The 20,723-nt window shown below is 33.8% G+C and overlaps 3 protein-coding genes across 4 annotated transcripts; all 3 read right to left on the bottom strand.

Moving 5' to 3' along the window:
- Positions 1 to 10,176: 10,176 nt before the first annotated feature.
- Positions 10,177 to 11,597, bottom strand: LOC140823380 (chlorophyll a-b binding protein 6, chloroplastic-like). Its single transcript, XM_073184684.1, is given in 5 exon segments — positions 10,177 to 10,394; positions 10,473 to 10,623; positions 10,625 to 10,762; positions 11,126 to 11,228; positions 11,328 to 11,597. Coding segments are annotated over 5 exon segments (729 nt in total). The 5' UTR covers positions 11,522 to 11,597; the 3' UTR covers positions 10,177 to 10,251.
- Positions 11,598 to 12,108: 511 nt separating this feature from the next.
- LOC140823370 (uncharacterized) lies at positions 12,109 to 14,134 on the bottom strand. The gene is made up of 3 exons (XM_073184675.1): positions 13,965 to 14,134; positions 12,963 to 13,874; positions 12,109 to 12,875 (listed from the first exon to the last, which is right to left on the bottom strand). The coding sequence occupies exons 1-3, from the start codon at positions 14,132 to 14,134 to the stop codon at positions 12,773 to 12,775; spliced, it is 1,185 nt and encodes a 394-aa protein (XP_073040776.1). The 3' UTR covers positions 12,109 to 12,772.
- A 2,364-nt stretch (positions 14,135 to 16,498) lies between these two features.
- On the bottom strand, positions 16,499 to 20,587 carry LOC140823359 (serine carboxypeptidase-like 26). Of its 2 annotated transcripts, XM_073184663.1 has the most exons (10): positions 19,855 to 20,587; positions 19,672 to 19,767; positions 18,915 to 19,007; positions 18,725 to 18,810; positions 18,361 to 18,618; positions 17,744 to 17,871; positions 17,563 to 17,658; positions 17,227 to 17,332; positions 16,716 to 16,865; positions 16,499 to 16,613 (listed from the first exon to the last, which is right to left on the bottom strand). In XM_073184663.1, exons 1-9 carry the CDS (start codon positions 20,231 to 20,233, stop codon positions 16,725 to 16,727), a joined length of 1,383 nt encoding a protein of 460 aa, XP_073040764.1. In that variant the 5' UTR covers positions 20,234 to 20,587; the 3' UTR covers positions 16,499 to 16,613; positions 16,716 to 16,724. The 2 variants fall into 2 exon arrangements, with proteins under 2 accessions (XP_073040764.1, XP_073040757.1); XM_073184656.1 differs by having other exon boundaries at positions 16,499 to 16,865.
- Positions 20,588 to 20,723: the final 136 nt, after the last annotated feature.

The raw sequence follows: 20,723 nt of genomic DNA, 5'->3' as shown, positions 1-20,723 counted from the left end.
TAGTACTATTTAATGGACCACCGTTTTTTAAGTCATTCATCGTTATATATATATGAGTAAGTTTCTTGCGAGATATTTCAATGATCTACATTGATGAGATTGGTCGACCTGATTCATATATACGATAGTTTTGACTCGGTTTTTGTGTGCGCATATATATATGTGTGTGTGTGTGTGTGCACGCGCGTGTGTTAAGACAGCAATCGTAACATAACTTTTGGAATTTTGTTTGATTAAAAATATTTAATTCGTATTATTACTATCAATTATAATTTTTTTGCAAAAGCAACAAACATTCGATCTTACAATATTATTATCGAAGGAAAAATGTTCAACCATGCTTGATATTCAATTCACTTTGTTTATTAATGCAATATGTGAGTCACATTTGTTTATAAAATTACATTACATTTATGTTAGTTTAAACATATATTATTTAATACATCTGTTGATAGTGGTCGGTAATCCATATCCATTCGATTAGAGAACACTAATTAGTACCAATGCACACGACAGCATAAAAGTACAACTCCTTAATATTTCTTTGTAACATATATAAGTATTTAAGTTCATCTGTTAATATTTATATATAAATTGTGTCGGTATTCTTGTGAATTTTTTTTAGAGCTGATATACTTTGTAACGGATTTGAGTATTTTAGTTTCTCTATTATATTTTTTGAGCATGCGGACCTCCGTCTCTATGAAAAAAATACTATATTATAAATGATTTTTTTATTTAGTATGTATTTAGATGTAATAATAATAATAAACTGTCTAAGAAAATAAATGGTTGCGCAGCTCATGATTGGATACTTACATTCTTTACCTATACCAAGTGGCCCTTGATTCGATTCATGTAGCCCTTAATTCAAGTGTTTTTTTGAAAAAAATATGTATTTGTCTTGGACTTGTGGATTAATCGGTCCATCTTCGATATTTTTTAATTGAACTAATTTCAATCTCTATTATTGAGTTGAATATATTTGTCTTTTTTATGTATTGGCGTTAAGTGAAGACATTTCTTATGAAATCAAAACCTAACTTTTTAAGTTTATTTTAATTTGTATTGAAAAAATCTAAAAAATTAGTAAAAAACTTATCTATTTTAAATTAACATTTTAAAAATAAAGTTTGAAATGACGACAGAAAAAAAAAATTATGGTTTTTATTAAAATATGATTTCATTATTGGAAGATCTTCGTGGCTCTCGAAATTTTTTAAAAAAATTCTGGATTCTCTTATGATTGCTTTCACAGTGTAGTTTATCCGACTAACGTGGTTCAAAAGCTATTGTGTTAGCCCGAAACTTTATCCAACGTGCACTGTATATGAGTTTGATTTAATTACTAGCTTTTTTGTAAGATACTATATTAGATGTTTATCCTAACACATACCGAAATGTAACAATTGCAGATTCTCATTCATAAAAATTTATACCATATTAATTGTTAATATTTAAAACTAATAAGATATCATAATCATATGTACCTGTATCATATTGTTAAATAATAAAACCCTTGAGCAACAAACTTTGGTCTTTACACATATCAAATTTTATTTGAGTACGTCTCTTGTGAGACAATCTTACGAATCTTTATATGTGAGACATGTCAACCTTATCCATATTCACAATAAAAAAATAATAATCTTAGCATAAAAAGTAACACTTTTTCATGGATGACCCAAATAAGAGATCCGTCTCACAAAATACGACCCGTGAGACCGTCTCACACAAATTTTTGCCATTTTATTTTCCCTACTCGATCTTCACGTTACTTTATTTCATGAGAAAATCATACAAAATAAAAACTTGAACACCTCATTGTTACTATTATACAAAAACTCGTATGAGACTATCTCCATGGTCAATTTTATGAGACAAAATATCTTATTCAATTGGTGAGGACAGAAGAAAGATTCTCAAAAGAAATTGACAATTCAAAGGAACAACAAATAAGGTTAGACGTGTTACACACTAAAGTCTTCATCGCTTGCCATGCACATATGAGGCAATCTGACCCCTCCAATCCATTTCTTACCACCAAATTTACACTCAAATTTTAAACTTTCGTGCCACACAATTACAATCACCATGATATTGGTCTTGCCTTTCGTGGAAATCTTCCCGCGTCTTCCGTTTTCCGTTCATATAAAATAAATCTTGTTTCTTCACGCACGATTCGAAATTTGATACATTTTACGATTTAATATCATGTAAACCTTATGAAATTATCTTTGTTTAGATTACATTTGTAGTTGAAACACATCGTTCTTTCGAATAAACATTATGTGAGGCACATGGCCGAAAAGGATGGGGTGATCGCAGATGTCATGAGGTTGTACGGATAATGAGTGACTCATAGAAGACTTTAGGCGAATGGAACATAAATGAACCGTTTTTACGTTGGAAGAAGAGGGATTCCAAAAAACCGTTCAGTTATGGGACTGCAGTCGAGTAGAAGTTAAGAGATTTGATATTTATTACTTATATCAAGAATGTTCATTTTTTTTTGTATCTCATCACATAAGAACTGCAAGGTTTAACGTATTTTACTTGGAGCAATTTTGGGATGAGTGAGACTCGACTTGATACAGTAAGTACAGTAGTTGAATCTGAGACTTTACATATTAAATTCGTGTTGGATAAATGATTAATAAGAATGGTAAAGGAAGTGGGAGTTGTCCCACATTGTAAAAGTAGACAAGTGTAGTCTTCCTTATTAACTCTAAGTTGAGTTAGGGGTTTGGGCCCAAGGGGTACCAGAAGTTTTTAGATGGGAGAAGACGCTAGGGAGCTATGTCTCGGTGCATTAAACACACGCGCGCCCGCCCGCCCGGCTCGGCGCGGGGAGGTGAGGTGTGGTGTGGTCTTTGACCGATATTAATCTTTTTGGACAAAATTTGTTTGGAATTAAATTTTGTTGTGCCCAAGATGAGAGATGAGGAAGGCCTTCGGAACAGAGATGTGCGCGCGGGTGCGCCACGTCATGCGCGTATGCGCGCTTGGTTCTGGATTTTGGTCAGGCGAACAGAACGGTGCGCGCGGTCGCGCCGAATCTCGCGCAGGTGCGCGCGATCTCCTTTGCGCGGACAGAATGTCGCGCGCGGCCGCGCATAATGTCGCGTAGCCGCGCGCGAGGCGCTGTTTCCGAAAGCACCGAATCAGTGTGTGCGTCTCTTGGCTATTTTTGCACCTGCTCCAGGCTGCTTTTCCACCAAACCATGTGTCCTTTGCCTAGAAAAGTGTCTCTTCCAAGCATCCGATATAGAGAGACGTGTCTTCTCAACGCAACCGATAATCATCTATAAATAATCCCTCCATTCTTTGTTCAAGGCTGCTGAATCATTTTGCTTTGATGCATATTTCTTGACATTTTGCTGCACAATTCCGGTTCATATACTTGAAAGCTTTTGCATACCTTTGTTCGCTGTGATTGAGACTTGTAGTGCTGCAAACTCTCGACGTGAAGTCGTTGTATCTTGGGGACGATTGCCTTCAACGTATAGCACTTTGATACGGGCAATTTCGTCTTGCGGAGAAAGGATCCTCCTTGCCTCGACTTGATCTTTGTTGCTGCGGTTTCGTGATCCAAGTTGCTGCGTTTTGATCGTGTCAAGACATCCAACATATCCAGGGTAATATCTACATATAACAATTCGTTTATAAAATCAAATGTAATTCATGTTACAAGACTCGTTCAAACAACTTAAATATTAATCGTAGTCATTTTATAATAAGGTAGAAAAAAGCGATTATGCTGTATAAATAAATAGTATTTTCATAGTTTAATTAGTTTTTTTTAATTATCTACAATATAGCCAATTTAATGAAGAGGAAATTATGGTATTTAATATTTGATAGAGCCTGCTTTTATTTTCATTAATAATATCAATTTATTATTTATTTATTATTGGTTCCTTTTTTTAATGCAAAAAAAAAAAAAAAATAGAATAATGATAATGATACCATTTACTTTTATTAATGAATGTGCGTATCAATGATTTTCGAAATCATCGATTTGTACGTACAGCCTCGACTTTTATTAACGAGAACGCGCCATGTCCGCATAAATGATTTTTGAAACAATAGATGTGTATCCGCGGCACGTGGAAAAATGATCGAATTAATTGGAAAAAAAAGAATATTAAAGATAGAAGATTAAATAAATTTGATAATATAGAAGATCGAAATTATAGTTTCCGTGAAATCAAATGAGAAGGATTGCAAATTTAGAAACACTAACGCTAATAAATAGAGAAATTATGCTAATATATCCGAAGTTCACATTTTAAGAATATTCTCGTGATTTACACTTTTAATAAATTAAATTATATAAATTACAATGATTTCATGTGTTTTGGCCTTTTTTATAAAGAGTAGGTATTTCATAGGAATGTCTCACATATCTTTATTCGTGAGACGGATAAATCATGTCTATATTTATAATTAAAATTAATATATTTGACATAAAAAGTAATATTTTTTCGTGGGTGACCTATATAGAATATCTGTTTCACAAAATTGATCTGTGAGACCGTCTCACATGAGTTTTTGTGTTTTATAAAATTTATTTCAAAAAATCTTGACTAATTAATTAGTTGCCCACATTTCATCATATTTATTTCTATTAAATAAATTAAACAAATTAATTTCTATAATTTATCAAATGATTAAATGAGAAAATAAATTTGAAAAAGTCTAAAAAAAAATTGAACGTTACCTTCGTGATGCATTACCTCATTAAAACTTTTTCCATTAAATTTCCGAAGCAACGAGTACAAGTGGGACCATGGTTTAAAAATAAAAATAAAAAGATAAGAAAAAGGGATTAATAATGCATAATTCTTTTTAAAAAAATCTTTTTTTTCTTTCACTTTTAAAATTTATAATATAATATTTATATAATTTGAAAAAAGAAGTGAGAAATATTAATTAGTGTGTGAAGGGGATGAGGAATCCATGTAGTCCAAACACTCGAAGACAAAGCAGGTTCAGAAGAGGGAAAGCAACCTTCGCTTTACGACTCAGAAAAAGGAGATTTCAAACCCGAGCTTAGGAAATTTGAGTGGACACTAAAACATAACCCTATTCTTCCACACCCCCCCGCCCCCCACCCCTACTACCACCCCACCCCGGGTCCTTGCACTACGTGTGTCTATATTTAGTGGCAAAATTTGCGATTGAATTCCCAATAACCCCACAAATCTCTCCTTTCATTCACACCAAAACCCCACAAGAAAATAGGAGCCCCCTTTTTCTTGTGTTTGAGCCAGCCACTGGTTTTTACCAGGCCATGCTTGTTTTTCGCCTCTTCAAATGGCCTCCAACTCTCTCTCTCTCTCTTTGTTGTGTGTGGTTTTCTATATTTATCTCTTGCTTTATGAAAAATCTTCTTCTTCTTTTGTTTTTTCTTTTCTAAAGATTAAAGGGTTTTGTGGGGTTGATTTTGTTTTTGCGAAATCTTTGTTTAATTCTGGACCCATTTTGATCCTCGAAATCTACTCATCTTTCGACACCAAGATTTGCATATATTATCAATAAGTGAAATAATATAACCCTATTCGCTCTATATATCTATTTCCCATCTCCCCACTGTTCCATCATCCTCTTGTTCTGCAGAATCAAATGTGCAACGAGTTCTAGGGTTGCAGATCTCCCCGTTTTGTGTTGCATGTAAATGAACAGCTACATACATATACGTGTATATGTATATATGCCTGGCTCCCTGTATGCCATTCGCAGAGCCCACCGGAGAGCCGCTGGCCCTTCGTGGATGGCGTATGAGGAGCCAAGCATATTCCCACTTAGTATGATATTATATATAAAATTTTCTTGAAAAGGAATTATATTAGCAGAGCTTAAAGCTTCTTTCGAGCTAGCCTTCCTGAATACAAGGTAAATTAATCTATATTCCATTGCTTTTTTCACCATTACGGGATACTGATGCGATTCTGCCAAATGGGTATTTTCTGTATGCTGATTTTCTTGAATCCTTGTATCTTTTTATCCAATTCTTGATGTTAGGTAGGTGCCTGCGTATACATAATATTGTAAGCTGGAAAAATGAATGATTTCTGAGGAATTTCTGTGATTCAAATATGGGTATGGTGAAGAGAATTAAGGAGGATGATTTTGGTGAAAGTATGGTGTCAGATGACACAACTTGATCACGTGGAACGAAAACATTTTACAATGATGCGATTTCTGTTCATATTCCGATAAGGCATACACAACTCTCTATAAACAGACAACATGAAAGTTACCACCTATAAATTTTTGCCTCCCATCAACTTCATCCATCTTTATTTATTTTTTATATTATATTTTAAATGTGCATTTTTTTTTGGGGTTTTTTGAGTATTATATATATATATATATATATATATATATATATATATATATATATATATATATATATATATTATAACTTGGTTGTTTTTGTCATTTTTAATACAACTTTTATTGAAACTTCGGGAATTCTTGGAGGGTTTTTTCAGCAGACAATTATTATGCATATAGATTCAAGAACCAAACACACACGAACACGTACACTAAAAATTAAGTTCCATTTAATTTCTTAGTAAATGAAAGCATATTTCAAGATGGCCGGGGCCTCTTTCACTGTATTTTTCTTCCCCATTTATTTCTTTATTAATGTAATACACTAATATCCAGATTAGCCAAGAATGCCAGAGAAGGGCGTATATGTACTTTCACAATGTATACACACACATATATGCATGAAACTGAAGCAGAAACATGGGGCGTAGAGTGTTTGGTGGGGATCATAGCCCACAGGGGGTTCATCTGCACACAGTGTAGTGTGGGGTTCATCATATAATTGATAAAGAACACGCACACACCAACGTTGGTGTCTGTGTGTGCGCGATACTGGTGATTGGGAGCAGGTGAGCTTTTTTTCCCTGGGGAAATTAAGCAGCAGAAGAGTGTGGAGGAAACAGGATGATTGCTAGCTATGATGATGGCTGCTTTTTGCTGGCCTTTAGGGAATCTTGTTCATTGTAAATATGAGAATATTTATTGGACCACCTCACCTTTGGTCATTCACAAATCGAAACCTTCGGGTCAATTCAAAGTATTTTGGATCATGACCATAACTTATAGTTCATAAATATTAAGAGACGAGATTCCGAGTTTGAGATCGAAACATAACAAATTCTTCACTCGAGTTAACAAAAATGATTTTATTAAATTAAAATATATAAATGTGTGTGAAAAGAATTGTATAAGAATGAATGTAGGTCTAGTGCTCCTTGGAATATAGTAGCTAGGTTTATAGCTATCTGTAAAGTGTTTTCTTGGAATACGGTGGGTTATTAGGGATAGGGATAACATTTATAGGGTCAATGTAGGTCAAAAAGGGAATGTTGGGGAGATTTCCTTGGACCAATTGGAATTTTGGGCTCTTTTCATTAAGAGAGCCAAATACGTCGCGTTTCGTAATATACAAAATACATTTTTTTGTATGATTTTTTTTTTGGTGTTGAAGTAATTTTTATGTAAAAATTATGGAGCTTTTATTAGAACTATGAAATTTAAAAGTTATTTTTTTAATAATTTATTTAAAAAATTATTTACATTTTGGGCTTTTAGAACTGGGAATACACATTTTGTCAATTAAGGTGGTTATTCTATATTTCTTATCCGTAGTAATAAGACATAGATAACACGGATCTACAGATTAGCTAAAAATTAATTGTCCGAAGTTTATAGTAAAACAATATATATTTAGGTTTAATATGTACAAACCAAATTTAAATCCTATCTCCATTTAAACTACGAAAAAATATTTATCTTTGTGTATTCAATTGATAAACATAGAAAATGACCAAAATTTGTCAACACTAAAAAGAGAATGAAAACTTTAGAAATGTTAATTTCTCATTTTTGTCATATATTTGTAAAGATAGAAAATAATTTATTCTTAAATAGTAGTTGAAGTAATTAAATAATTCATAAGAAAATAAAATTTCAATAATGTTAACAATTGTGAAAGCCTTTCAGTGAAATAATATTTTTTATCATGTAATTTTCCGTTTTATATCAAGTCAACACTTCTTTGAAAAATGATTAAATTTTTTTAAAAAAATAGTGGATCTAGATTGTGAATTAACTGAAAACATAATCAAAAATAAAAAAATATTCTAGCAATATAACTAAAATATAATTTTCCTACACTCACACACAAATAGCAAAATTTCAATTTTAGTCCATAGGGATAGTCATTTTTTTTCTTGTATATGTTTCATTGATCGATTATGATCAAGTAACTATGTTTCGGCGATGAATTTTAGTCATTCCCATCATAATATTGTATTTGAGCGGATGATATCATTTTTAAATTTTTAAACGTGGTAAAAAAAAATTCTCATGACATACATGTTTGTTTAACCACATACTTATGAAAAAAAATTAAGTATGATATTCTTTAAATTGATCGTTGAAATTAACATAGTTACATGACTATAATTGACTCGAAGATCATGAAACATGAGTAAAACTGTCACAACTCAATATATATAGGACGCATATATTATATTATATCAACATATTAAAATATAGTTATATTTTATGGTTCAACAATATTGGAGTGCTATGCATGTATGTATGTAAATATATACATGTATTGATGCAACCCAAAGTTTAAACTAGGGTTTGATATAATAGTACATGAAGCACCAAAGACCTAGCTGAGTGGAGAAATTCCCCGCTGCAATTCTGCTTTTATCTTAAAAGGTGGGAAAGAAGAAAATAAAGTGTGTAATATGGGAATCACATTTCTTTTTTGCATTTGTGCTCAGATTACAATTAAAGTAGATTCTATTCGATTCGATTCTATATATATATATATATATATATATATATATATATATATATATATATATATATATATATATATATATATATATATATATATATAACTTCATCTTCTGGCTACTATTTTATGAAAAATTATTATTTTTATTTTATTTTCATACATGGAGATTTAATTAATCCCATGTTTCTTTAGGGCCAAATCATAATGATTTAATTATTGTCTGTGTGTTTTTTATTTGTTTATGATTTCTTGTTCACGACAAGAAATGTTTTTCTTTAAAAGTATACATCTCTTGAAGGTGAAATATCATGTGTGCTTCTGATTTTGAAAGCCTATTGGTTTTATACAGAGGCTTTCATGCTCTTTTAACTTCTCATATATAAATTTTGCGAACGACATTCGCCCACGAACGTAACGAAAAAGAAATTTTTATTATCAAAATTAAGTAAAGGTTACTTAATATATTTTATGAACTATCTACATACATGCATATTGTGAGACCCCATGACCTGTTACCTACACGAAATGCTTGCATTGTATATTATATGTCATTTTATAGACACGTGTTGCATTTATTATGATTGTTCTATATGGAGCGTTTGATCACCCCAAGGGAAGTTGTCTAATTATTGTCTTTGTATGAGGACAATGACATGTACTCTATGTTATCAGGAGATAGAGATGGTATTTCTGGAGGGAGTCACGTCTGAGTTGAAGTTGAGTAATCTATCTCATTGTGTATATGTATCTATAACGTATGGTAGTTATGTATGCATTTAGTGAAAGTATTAGGTCTATGCGAAATACTATGTACATACAAAAGTTATATATATAGTAATATAATAAGAAAATAACTACTGTGAAAATCAATGCAGAAACAGAAATCGGGCTAAATACACTAATAAATTAAAATAAACATGATTATTCAAATGGAAATAATAGTCAATTTGATCAAAATAATATATATTATAGATATAAACAAATAAATTTTGCTAATCAGTTATTATGACTAATTTATTCCCGAATTGTTTATAATTTTCTTTCACTTTTGAATTTCAGCGACAAAGAAAAGAAATGGATACCATGTTTTGAAAAACGAAACAATTATTTTCATTTCATGAAATCGATTAGAATAATTAAGAAAAAAAAATTAGTACTTAATAGAGTATCATTGACCATTTTCTATTATGTAATTGTAATATATATATATATATATATATATATATATATATATATATATATATATATACATATATATATATATATGTGTGTGTGTGTGTGTGTGTGTGTGTGTGTGTGTGTGATTTGCTAGTAGTACAAGTCACGAAACCATGTAAAAGAAGATCAAGTAGATATTAAACACAAAATGTCCAATTCATTACATGTTACATGTCTGATTGATGAATCTATTAATTAAAAGGAATAATTATGTTTCCGATGTTGTTGTGCCACGGATCGGCCAAGTGATACGCCAAGTTCTCCAATGGTCCTGTCCCGGGGTAGGCCGATTGCTGCACGCAGAACCCCACGAATGCCAACATCGCGAGACGCCCTAAATCATAAAAACTTAATTTAGTCGATAAATATGGATTATATAATTCGGAAATAAGACGAGAGATATGGTCAGTACCATTCTTGATCTCCTTGATCTTGTATTCATGGAAGGTTTTCGGGTCTTTCGAGAAGCCCAACGGGTCGAAAGCCCCGCCCGGATACTTCTTCTTCTCGGTGTCCTTCTCAATGCTCCTCTGGTGCTCCACAAAGGCAATGGCCAAGAACTCTAATCACCAAAATTGTGGGCAGAGTGCCCCAAGGAACCGGGTTGCCAAGGTAAGTGGCTTGCCCACCAGGGGTCGCCGCCCATTTTTGGGCCTCGACCCAATTACCCAGGCCCAATGCTTCCGGAATAAGGATCCCGGGCTGGATTTTATCAACAATTTAAGCACATTAATCAATTGGCAAAAAATATTTAATAAAAATTATGGTGTTTTATTAGTAAATTAGTACCTCAAATCCAAATTAATTGTAATTAATTTGGAAATTATTTTGGATTTAAAAGTTCCCAAAAGAACATAAATGTGTTGCATACACATGACATAGATGTCATATATGATGAGATTTTTTATTTTTGTTTTATTTTTGCAAAGTAGAGTCAAATATCTAATGGGTTAAAGATATGATATATTGTTAATTAAAATTCTTGATAAATAAAATAATAAATACTAAATTTCAAAAAATTTGTTTCTGAAGACAACAATTTAGTTGGAAAAAAAAAAGACATACAACAGCAAGCATAGCCCATCTGCAGTGGTACACTTCAGATTCCTTGAATCTCTCAAGATTCTCCGGGACTGCCCCTAGACCAAGAGGGTCGAATCCAAAGTCTCTGAATTTTTCAAACATTAACAAAAAAAAAGGATCAACTAGACCATTTCAACACTAGATCAAACATAAATTTGTATGATGATTGGATAAAGCTTAGTACGCGGGGGCGGTTCCGTCGAGGTACGGAGGGCGGGGTTCGCCGGGCATCCAGTCGGCGCCGGACATGGAGAATCTAGATGTGGTCAAATTGACGCCGAAGCTGACCGACGACCCGAATTTCGACTTGGAAGCCGAGAGGAGAGAGGGGCGAGCCTGCACGGCGACGCCGCAGCTCATGGAGGCGCTGGCTGCCATGGTGTGATGTTAGTTTGGTTTTGGTTGGGGGGAGAATGGTTTGGAATGCACACAATGACGGGTGTAGTATATGGGGAAGGAGGGATATGGGCAAATCCAAATCTGGGATTTTATTGGATGAAGATGTTGGAATCTGTGACGTGATTGGGCCACGTGTACTTTGGAAATCCAACGAGATGTTGATGTGGAGAATCCAAGCGGGATATTGTCGCAGGTTTCTGTGGTGGAGATTCAGTACTCGGATTAAGGTCGTCGGTTTGTTGTCTACGTGGAAAATACAAGGTCATATATAAAACAAAACATGTAAAAATAATTGATATCTGACATGGAAATAAGTCATTTGGCTGCAAAATGGACATTAAAAAACAAAAGCACAAAATGGATGACTGAATCGATCTGTACAAGATTAGGTTAATAACCCAACATTATAACTTGCTGAAATTCAAGCATATAAAAGGAGAATGTGGAATGAGCATTTTAGTTGTTGAAATCGGTTTGATCCAAATCCAATTAGAAACCAGTGATTATGAATATTTTATTGCATTCAAGAATCATTACTCAATAAAATAATATGAGAGTTAAAAAAATACCTTTCATATTTTGTTTCGATTCTCACAACAAAGTTTCCATTCTAACAAGAAAGAGCGAAAATTAAACGAAAACGTGAAGTGTAATAACATCAGGTGCCACAATCCAGTGTTGTTGTATGAAAGAATACACAACATTAGTTGCCTTCATCACTCATGCAACACACCCCTCGTTATGTTCTTACTGGCAAATGATAGGCATAATGCATACACAGCTGCTTCTTCTGCAACTAAAAATTGTATGGTTCCTTGAAGGAAAATTTCTTCAGCAACTTCCAGGCTCTACAATTTCATTCGTTTCAATTTTCGTGTTGATTCCTCCGATTAATTTGACCATTTTGGCGAATGGCATAGCCTTGCATCATTCGTCTTGTACATTCAAGAACGCTATAATAAAACAAATGGATAATGAACCAACCCAACATCATCCTCCATCATTTTGAACTTTAACCAACTAAAAACTGTCAGTTGCATTCCATCGGTCGTAGTGGCGACATTGAAGGAATGTGTTCAGCATGTTTTGGCTAGCATTTTAAAAGCAAGATCGAGCTCCATATGGGGATCAAAGCCCAGCAAAGACGGCTGTTACTTTAATCAGATTGGAACTAAAACAGTACTTCCAAGCGACAGATAATTTCAGAAACAAAGTAACACATGCAAAATACTATCGTGCACTGAATACAGGCTCTGCATCTGCAGTAGGTTGAGTTCTGCGAGTATATTTGAGGAGTAAACCTTCCGAGGTAAGTCCCGGCACACTCAAATCCCTATAAAACAACGATACAATGCTTTTAAGAAATGGTTTATACTGACATGCAGCCGTACTACATTTAAAGAGGGCAATTCTAACATACCTGACAAATGGTTCTAGAACCTTCCATTCCCACCTTGGCCTCTCACGAAATAGAATGGAAAATCGCTCTCCAGGAGTAGAGGGAAGAGAAGATACACTAAAGGAGTAAATCCAAGTCTCCATTCCTAACTTCTCTGTTAGAACCTCACCTTCTAACATGTCAAAACTTGCATTCATTTCATCAGGAACCTTACTGATCCATTCATTCATAAAGACTTCAAGCTTCATCTTTCCTCCTCTTAAGATTTCTCTTGCAAAATGCACACAAATGCGCCTTGCATTCAAATTCCAGATACAACTCCCACCAACATCCTCGTGCACCTTATCACAGAAAACTCGCAAGCAATGGTATGCAATATTCCGAGGATATCCATCTGTTTCTAATGCACACACAACCGCATCTTCATTAAGTGCATTAATTGACCAGACTTTCAGTATAGTGTCATAAAGAAGCATGTTCAGGATTTCATTCATATATTTATCATCCAAAGTTCGCCAGTAACCATCAATTTCTACTGCTAAAACAGATTCTAACCCAAGCCTTAGTTCCACATCACTAGCCTGTAACATGTCAGCAAGATCATCCCATCTGTATAAGCCTATCTTAGTTTTCTCTCCCTCATCTAAGATGTCCATTTTTGAAGCCTCATCAAAGCTGTAAGGATTTTGAGAGAGAAGTGCCTTAAGTCTATCTAGTTTGGGTGCAGTCTCAACAAGTTCCATACTTCCTGATGAAACTTTGATAACAGATGCAACCACATTGCCATCACCTTTATCATTACATACTTGCACAGATTTATCACAGGGAGGTATGAGAAATACAGAATTGGATGTACCCACAAATTTAATGGCATATGTCTTAGTATCTGTACAAAGAACTGCATCTTCATCAGGCTGTCCTCTTAAGATCACTCTAAGAAGAAATTAAGAATAAGAACTGAATAGATCAGCAAATTACTTGAAATGGACAAAATAACTCAGACAAATATTGAAGGCTATTTACCTTTGCTGGAGGACTTCAGGAACTAACTTATCATCAAGTTCAAGAAGCATCAAGTCATCATGAGGGCCAAACAGAGAATGATAAGCTACAGAGATTGACGAGTTTGGTTTAAGCCCGAGCACAGCATCTGCTCCTCCATGTAATTCAGGTTGTGGATGTTCCATGTCCATGACCCTCTCTTTTTTTGTCTGTCTTAATTTTAAAACAATATCATTTTCCATCAAAATCAAAAACCATTCATAAGTATATAGGAACGTTAGATTTCTCACTCAATAAATTGTTGAATCTTGGATATGAACATGTTCATGTACAGCAAATAATTCATCATACAAGGACTTGCATTCCCTTACAAACGATGAATTTTCAAAGATTGATTGATTAATGCCAATATATCCCTTTAAACTACAACAATTGTTTATAATGCGCTGACAAATCGAAAAAGTACAGTTATTCATAAAATCTTCGTTTCCGTCAAACAAACATCTGACAGTAGAATGTAAATCTTAATATATTCCATAAAACTCGGGGACCATAGTTCCTGCGAGCTTGTTTTCTTCTACATACGGTGCAAATTGCATAAGATTGGGATGAAACTCATCAAATATAATTTTCGAAAAGGGCTTCAGCAATTAAAATCGAAACAGCGAAATTTTTCGATAAAGCTTAAATCTACAATGGGACAAATTAAAGTTTCGATCTTTCAAACAAATAAGCCTAAAATTTTCGAAAGGGTAGATTACCTTGGTTAAGGAACGGCGTTGGTTTGCGATTCCAGTTGCTTGTTTGAGCTTAGGGTTGGAGATGGCGGGAAAATGCGGCAATTCGCACTAAATACTGGCCTATAAAGTTACATTTGTAAAAGAAAAAATAAATTAAATTAAATTTTAAATAAAAATTATATTTTTAGTTCGATACATCATTGTCTGTTTGCGATATTTATGTTTTCAATATTAATCTGTTATTTTTTTTTACGATTTTAGTAGTTTTTCGACGTGACATTAATGTCTCGACGATGAGATGTTAATGTACGTAATATCGCATCAGCATTTCGAATAAAAAACGATTAAAATTATAAAAAATGGAAAAAAAATAGAAATAAAGATTAAAATTTCATAAGATCGAATTATACATATGTATTTCATTAAATAAACATGTGAGATGATCTAATAAGAGTTTTTGTGTAATAAATAAATTTTGTGAAGCCCATAATAAACATAGTTAGATAATTAATCTGACTAACTATCTAAAAAACCACTTTCAAGTTTTCAATTTTAGTACATCCTCCAAATTTTTTTAACAAAAATTACTTCTTACACAAAATACTATATATAAAACCTAATTATAATATCAATGATTATAACACCAAAATCTCAAGTTTATCATAAAAATATAAAATACAAAGTTCGAGACTTAAGCATAACATCTCCCAACTCAAAAAAAAACAAGTATCCCAAACCAAAATTCAATAAACAGCTAAAACTTAATAATATGAGAAATCAATTGTATTCCCTCCCAGCATGTGATTCAGAACATGCTACAACACCATCTTCTTCAATTTCATAGCCAACAAAAAAAAATCGAAAATTGTAACAAATTTGTTGATATCAATCGAGGGAATCTGAAACAAAGCACTGCATACATTGGTTGTCATTGTTCCATACACAAGTACCAGAAACCACAAAATATCGAAAGCTTTGTTCCCTTCCGCAACAAACAAACCACCATAACTAAAAGTTGCCTCTGTTTCCATCTACTACTAGATACAGATGCATATACGTCGGTGACTGCTTGGTGCCACAAAACGCGCCATATCAACAAGTAGACATGTGCCGATTAGCTAAATTGTCTTTCCAGCTTAGCCATTGAGATGAAGATTCCGCATTATTGATGTAACAATCGAGTTCACCATCCACGCTACTCTCTTATCTCTTCTTCAGTTAAATCCTCAAGGGGATCCATTGGCAACTCTGAGCGTATGAAGTTATGTAGTAAAGTGTATGCTAGAGTCACACGGTTTTGGACCTTTATATTGTCAAAAGAAACACTTTCTAGTACTCTATCGCTTTTTTAATAATTGCATGTTCTATTACTTTGCGTGCTTCATGTTGAAATACTCTTTATAGTTTTGTGGAGACGATGTTGCACTTTCCCAGGATTTATCGTGATAGCGAAATTTCTTATATGGAGTTAAAAACCCTCGGATATCCATAATCGCAAAGATAATAACAACCTGTTAGCATAGTCATACAATGTGTCATGATAGTTCAATGAGGGAAACAATGAATGCAAACCATGTGTAAGAAATCTCTGCTTGATAAGAATAAATAACTCTAGTCACCTTCAATGCTTTGCCTTCCAGTTTGTGAGAATTTTGATGCCTAATGCGAGCTAACTTTAAGGAAAGTAGATCCCGAGTCTGAGACACTAGGGTGCGTTGAACCGACCATCCCGTGGATGGTGGTCGAACCATATCCTTCTTTTTTGCTGATCTACCAAGCCTAACTTACTCCTTACAAATACAAATGAAAGATGTGGAAAAGAATTCGACTCTATATAATAAAGCTTGTACATATTACATGAACCATAAACCTTAATATTAACATGTTCACGCTAATGTATGAAATTGGTATGAGATTTTAAATACTTTACCTATTTCCTATTGACAATATTTCAAGAAACTTCTAATCAGGGCGTAAGTTGATCGTCCCAAAGTTTAGTAAGAGACGATGAATCGATATTTTGTCGAAAAACTTTCATAATTCAGGTAGGCATAGGCTTGTTCTCTAAAAATGATTTGAAAAGAATGAAAGCTTGTCTCGGACGATGAAGAGGGACTTCATGTCCAGCTCCAGTTACAGTCACTAATGTCAATCCTTGGTACACTTGGCTCCAACCACCAACCTGCATTACATATAGCAGAAGAAACACAATCGATATCAGTCTATTTACATAATGCCAATTCTCGGGATAGAACAACTACCAGTGTTCCGAAAGGGAGAGTATAGAGGATTTATACACGTAATCTAAATGTTTAGGCAAACCAAAAATAAAATATGTGAGAAGCAGGGTGTATACAACTCTAATTGTAAAATGCAGACTTAAAAATCTCAGGGAGGGGGACAGAACAATCTTTCACAAACTAGTACATGAAAAAATGTATCTATGTATGCATAAAATGCTTCCTAAATTGTACAAAAGTCTATAATTTGAGACACAAACAAAATAAAGAGTGCTCAAAGTTTGGTAAATTCTACTCACTCACCTTTCCTTTATCATGCCACGGATACCAACTTCTAACTGTCGGAAGCTTCAAAGCAACAATTGAATTACGAGTTGCAGTGACAGGAACCACTGAATCAGTATCACCACTGAAAGTGTAGACAACAAATGGCCATTAAATGTTTCATCCATTACAAAGGACAGACAAGCATATATATTTCACACATAATTTTTTTTAGAAATACAAGTTTCACACTTTCAATTCATAAAGTTGACTCTTATAAATTCTGGGCCATCATTGCATGATATATAAAATATCTAAAATCAGACATGAAGGGAAAATAAGATTCAGAAATGGAGAAGAAACAGGATTTTGTACCTGAATACCCAGATCCTAAGACCAGCAGCTATAAGTTCTTGATAAATAGGAAGCATTGACAGAGGAGAATCCGCCCAATAATTACCAACTATATCACTGCAAATTGAAGAGCTCTGATACAAATTATGATCGTGATTTTTGAGCATTAGTGCATAAGCCGAGATAAGAGTTATAAGATCACCTGCATGCTTTCCATGGATAGGCAACCCCTGTCACATTAGCATGGAATGCCTTTTGAACATCAGGGATATTGAAGTAAACTTTGGCATACTTTTCCGTACATGGATCATATCCTCTCCACATCCATGGCTATACAAGGAAGAGAAAATGACTTGGAAAGGGCAAAAAATAACACTCAACATTAGAAATTTATGGCATATTACATGAAAGTGATTTTATTAAAATATGAATGTTTTATTGTATTTAACAATGTAAAAGATCTTTTATTATATTTATCCCAATACATTTAACCTAATATAAAAAGACGATGATTGTAATCTATATAATAAGATATGATAAAGTTTTAGCCATTTTGCATATGTCGTGCAAGCATGCTGTCATGGCCGAACCACGTAAATGTTGCTCTTCATGGTGTAATCAATTCGATATATTTTTAAAACTACTCAAAATTCATTGACAAATTTTGTTCGGTTTCAGTAGTTGACCAAGAGAATCAAGAAAAGGCTTGTTATGACAAGGAACATATGGCCTTCACTATATGTTTGATACGCATCTTCACATGTGCATCACATGTAAATTTATGCAATTTAAAAAGTTTTCTAGAATACAATTACTTACATAGTGGCTCCTTCGGCGATTAAATGAAGAAGTTCCATTGCAAGGGAGAGTGTAAATACTGTACGGGTCAATATTCCCCATCTCTTTATCCGAGATATCAAGATATTTAAGGCACACTGTCGAAGGATGAGTCGCGGATCCTAAGTCACATGTTATGCGTAGCATTTTGTAAGTTGAATCTGAAATTAAACCATGAGTCCACCAATACTCAAATGTGCCGATATAGTCATGGTAATCATCAGTGACAGCATTTCCCACCTAATTAGTGACGTTTCAAACATAAAGAATATGCCAAAGCTTTTAATATTGAACTGTTGTGACTATAATTTAATCTGAATATTGTGTAAACTATAAAATCTAATACCAGGAATCCCTTGAAATTGATCACCGGATTTTGAATTCCCTTGTTTCTTTCATACACGATTTGAGATAATTGCGGAACATAATGCCCTGAAAAGAAGAGTGGAAAGGCCAGGATTAATGTATCTGCTATTCACCGACTAACTGTTTCATATCATTGACTTGTGTATTCGAAAAGACAGCACAGTTCAAACCTGCATAGCTTTCTCCAGCAATGTAAAACTCTCTGCACTTGTACTGAGGAAATCTTTCAAACCAGTTGAGCAGGAAAACATATGCATCTTCCGCTACAAATTCATTACACCAATATCCAAGACAATCAAAAATCAAGAATGCAAAACAAAGCACATGTTAAAGAAATCATGATTCTTTCCGTGACGCACAGTTTTATTTATACATACACCAGATTCATTTTGCACCGTTAAATCATGCACAGGATCACTCGCATTTACTTGGGACCGCAAGTTTTATATCAATGTTGGGGAGCAAACTGCTACCCTGTTTGGCTATGTATGTGGTGCTCGGTTTAACATGGCGCTTGAGATGTGATACTAAAAATAAAAATTGAATTGTACAAATACAATCAGCAATAACATTTGATAAAACAAAAAACAACATGTCCCACAACTAGCATCATAGCCATTATCTCATACTCAATTCCCATGAGTTGCAAATTGGTGCCGTTGTCAGAAGAATGATTGTTAGGAAGCAACAATTATAGATGCCTAAATGACCTTTGATTTTGGCAGTTACGTGGTATAAAAGATGAGAATTACATCGTTACTTTACTGTCAGCGATAGTTCTTGGTACAATCTCAAACATCCTTTAAGCTGCAATTGCACTTACATGTATTTCACGTATCACAGCACAGTAGAAAAAAAAACATATTTCCATTGCCAGGTAAGAACAGCATTCTTAAGAATCAAAATTCCAGATTCCTGAGATATTACCTGTCCTATTATCACCTGCATCATACAAATCCGAGGAAGTATTTGAATACGAAAAACCAACACCAGCAGGAGACTCTAAGAAAAGCAAATTTGCCACTGCCAAAGCAAATTAAAACAATCGAGGAAATCAGAATCACATTCACACCAAAATAATTCAAAATTTCACATCTAGATCCTACATACAATAATTCCAAGAATAAGGATTGAGATAAAGGGTTTTTCCATCAGAATTGATCCGAAAAGGCCCGATTTCTTCGGAAGCTCCATAACCTATAGAAGAACACCCAGGCCCTCCATTAAGCCACAAAACCAATGGCCTCGAATCAGGGTCTCTATCTGTAGGCACCTCGGTCAACCAATAAAATAGTGCTCTCCCTGCCTGTTGATTTACAGTTACATAACCAGAATACTGATTGAATCCAACATTTGAAGGCTCTCCAGGTAACTGTTTAATCCTATCATTTTCTTGTTCAATATTTAAAAGACAGAAACATTTTCCCACCAAAAATAACAACCCAAAAAGCCATATTACACATGAAACTGAGTGTGTTAAATAACCCATCACCCGATTCAGTAAAAGGGCTTTTCAAAAAGATATAAAGTAACAGAACTCAGAAATCAAAATCCTCAAAGTGTCTTCTTTTTCAATTCTCATAAATTTATTAATCGACGAATGAATAGTGGGCTTTGTCTACCAATAAAAAAACATATGCAGGCATATATGAAGATATTATAAATCTGACAAATTCATGGTCACAAATTCCTAAAATGTTTGAGATTCAAGAAAAGTAAAACATAACACAAAGAGAGTCAGCTAAACAATGATAGCAAGCACAGCTGACAAGCACATGCATTGCGACATTGTGTGCCCCAGAAAACAGGGAAAATGACCTATGAATCGAGCAGTAAAAAAACCCACAAATGACCAAATCCACATAATATCACAAAGAATTCATGGGTTTACAACATTTGTAAATAAAGATTCCATTATTTAACAAAAATTGATAGATTTTTTCTTTTTCTTTTTGGTCCTGTAGTAGCCCGAATTCCAA

This window comes from Primulina eburnea, chromosome 1 (genome assembly GCF_022965805.1).
Source record: "Primulina eburnea isolate SZY01 chromosome 1, ASM2296580v1, whole genome shotgun sequence".
NCBI lineage: Eukaryota > Viridiplantae > Streptophyta > Magnoliopsida > Lamiales > Gesneriaceae > Primulina > Primulina eburnea.
The sequence above is the reverse complement of the archived record's forward strand: the minus strand, read 5'-3'. Positions and strand labels throughout refer to the sequence as shown.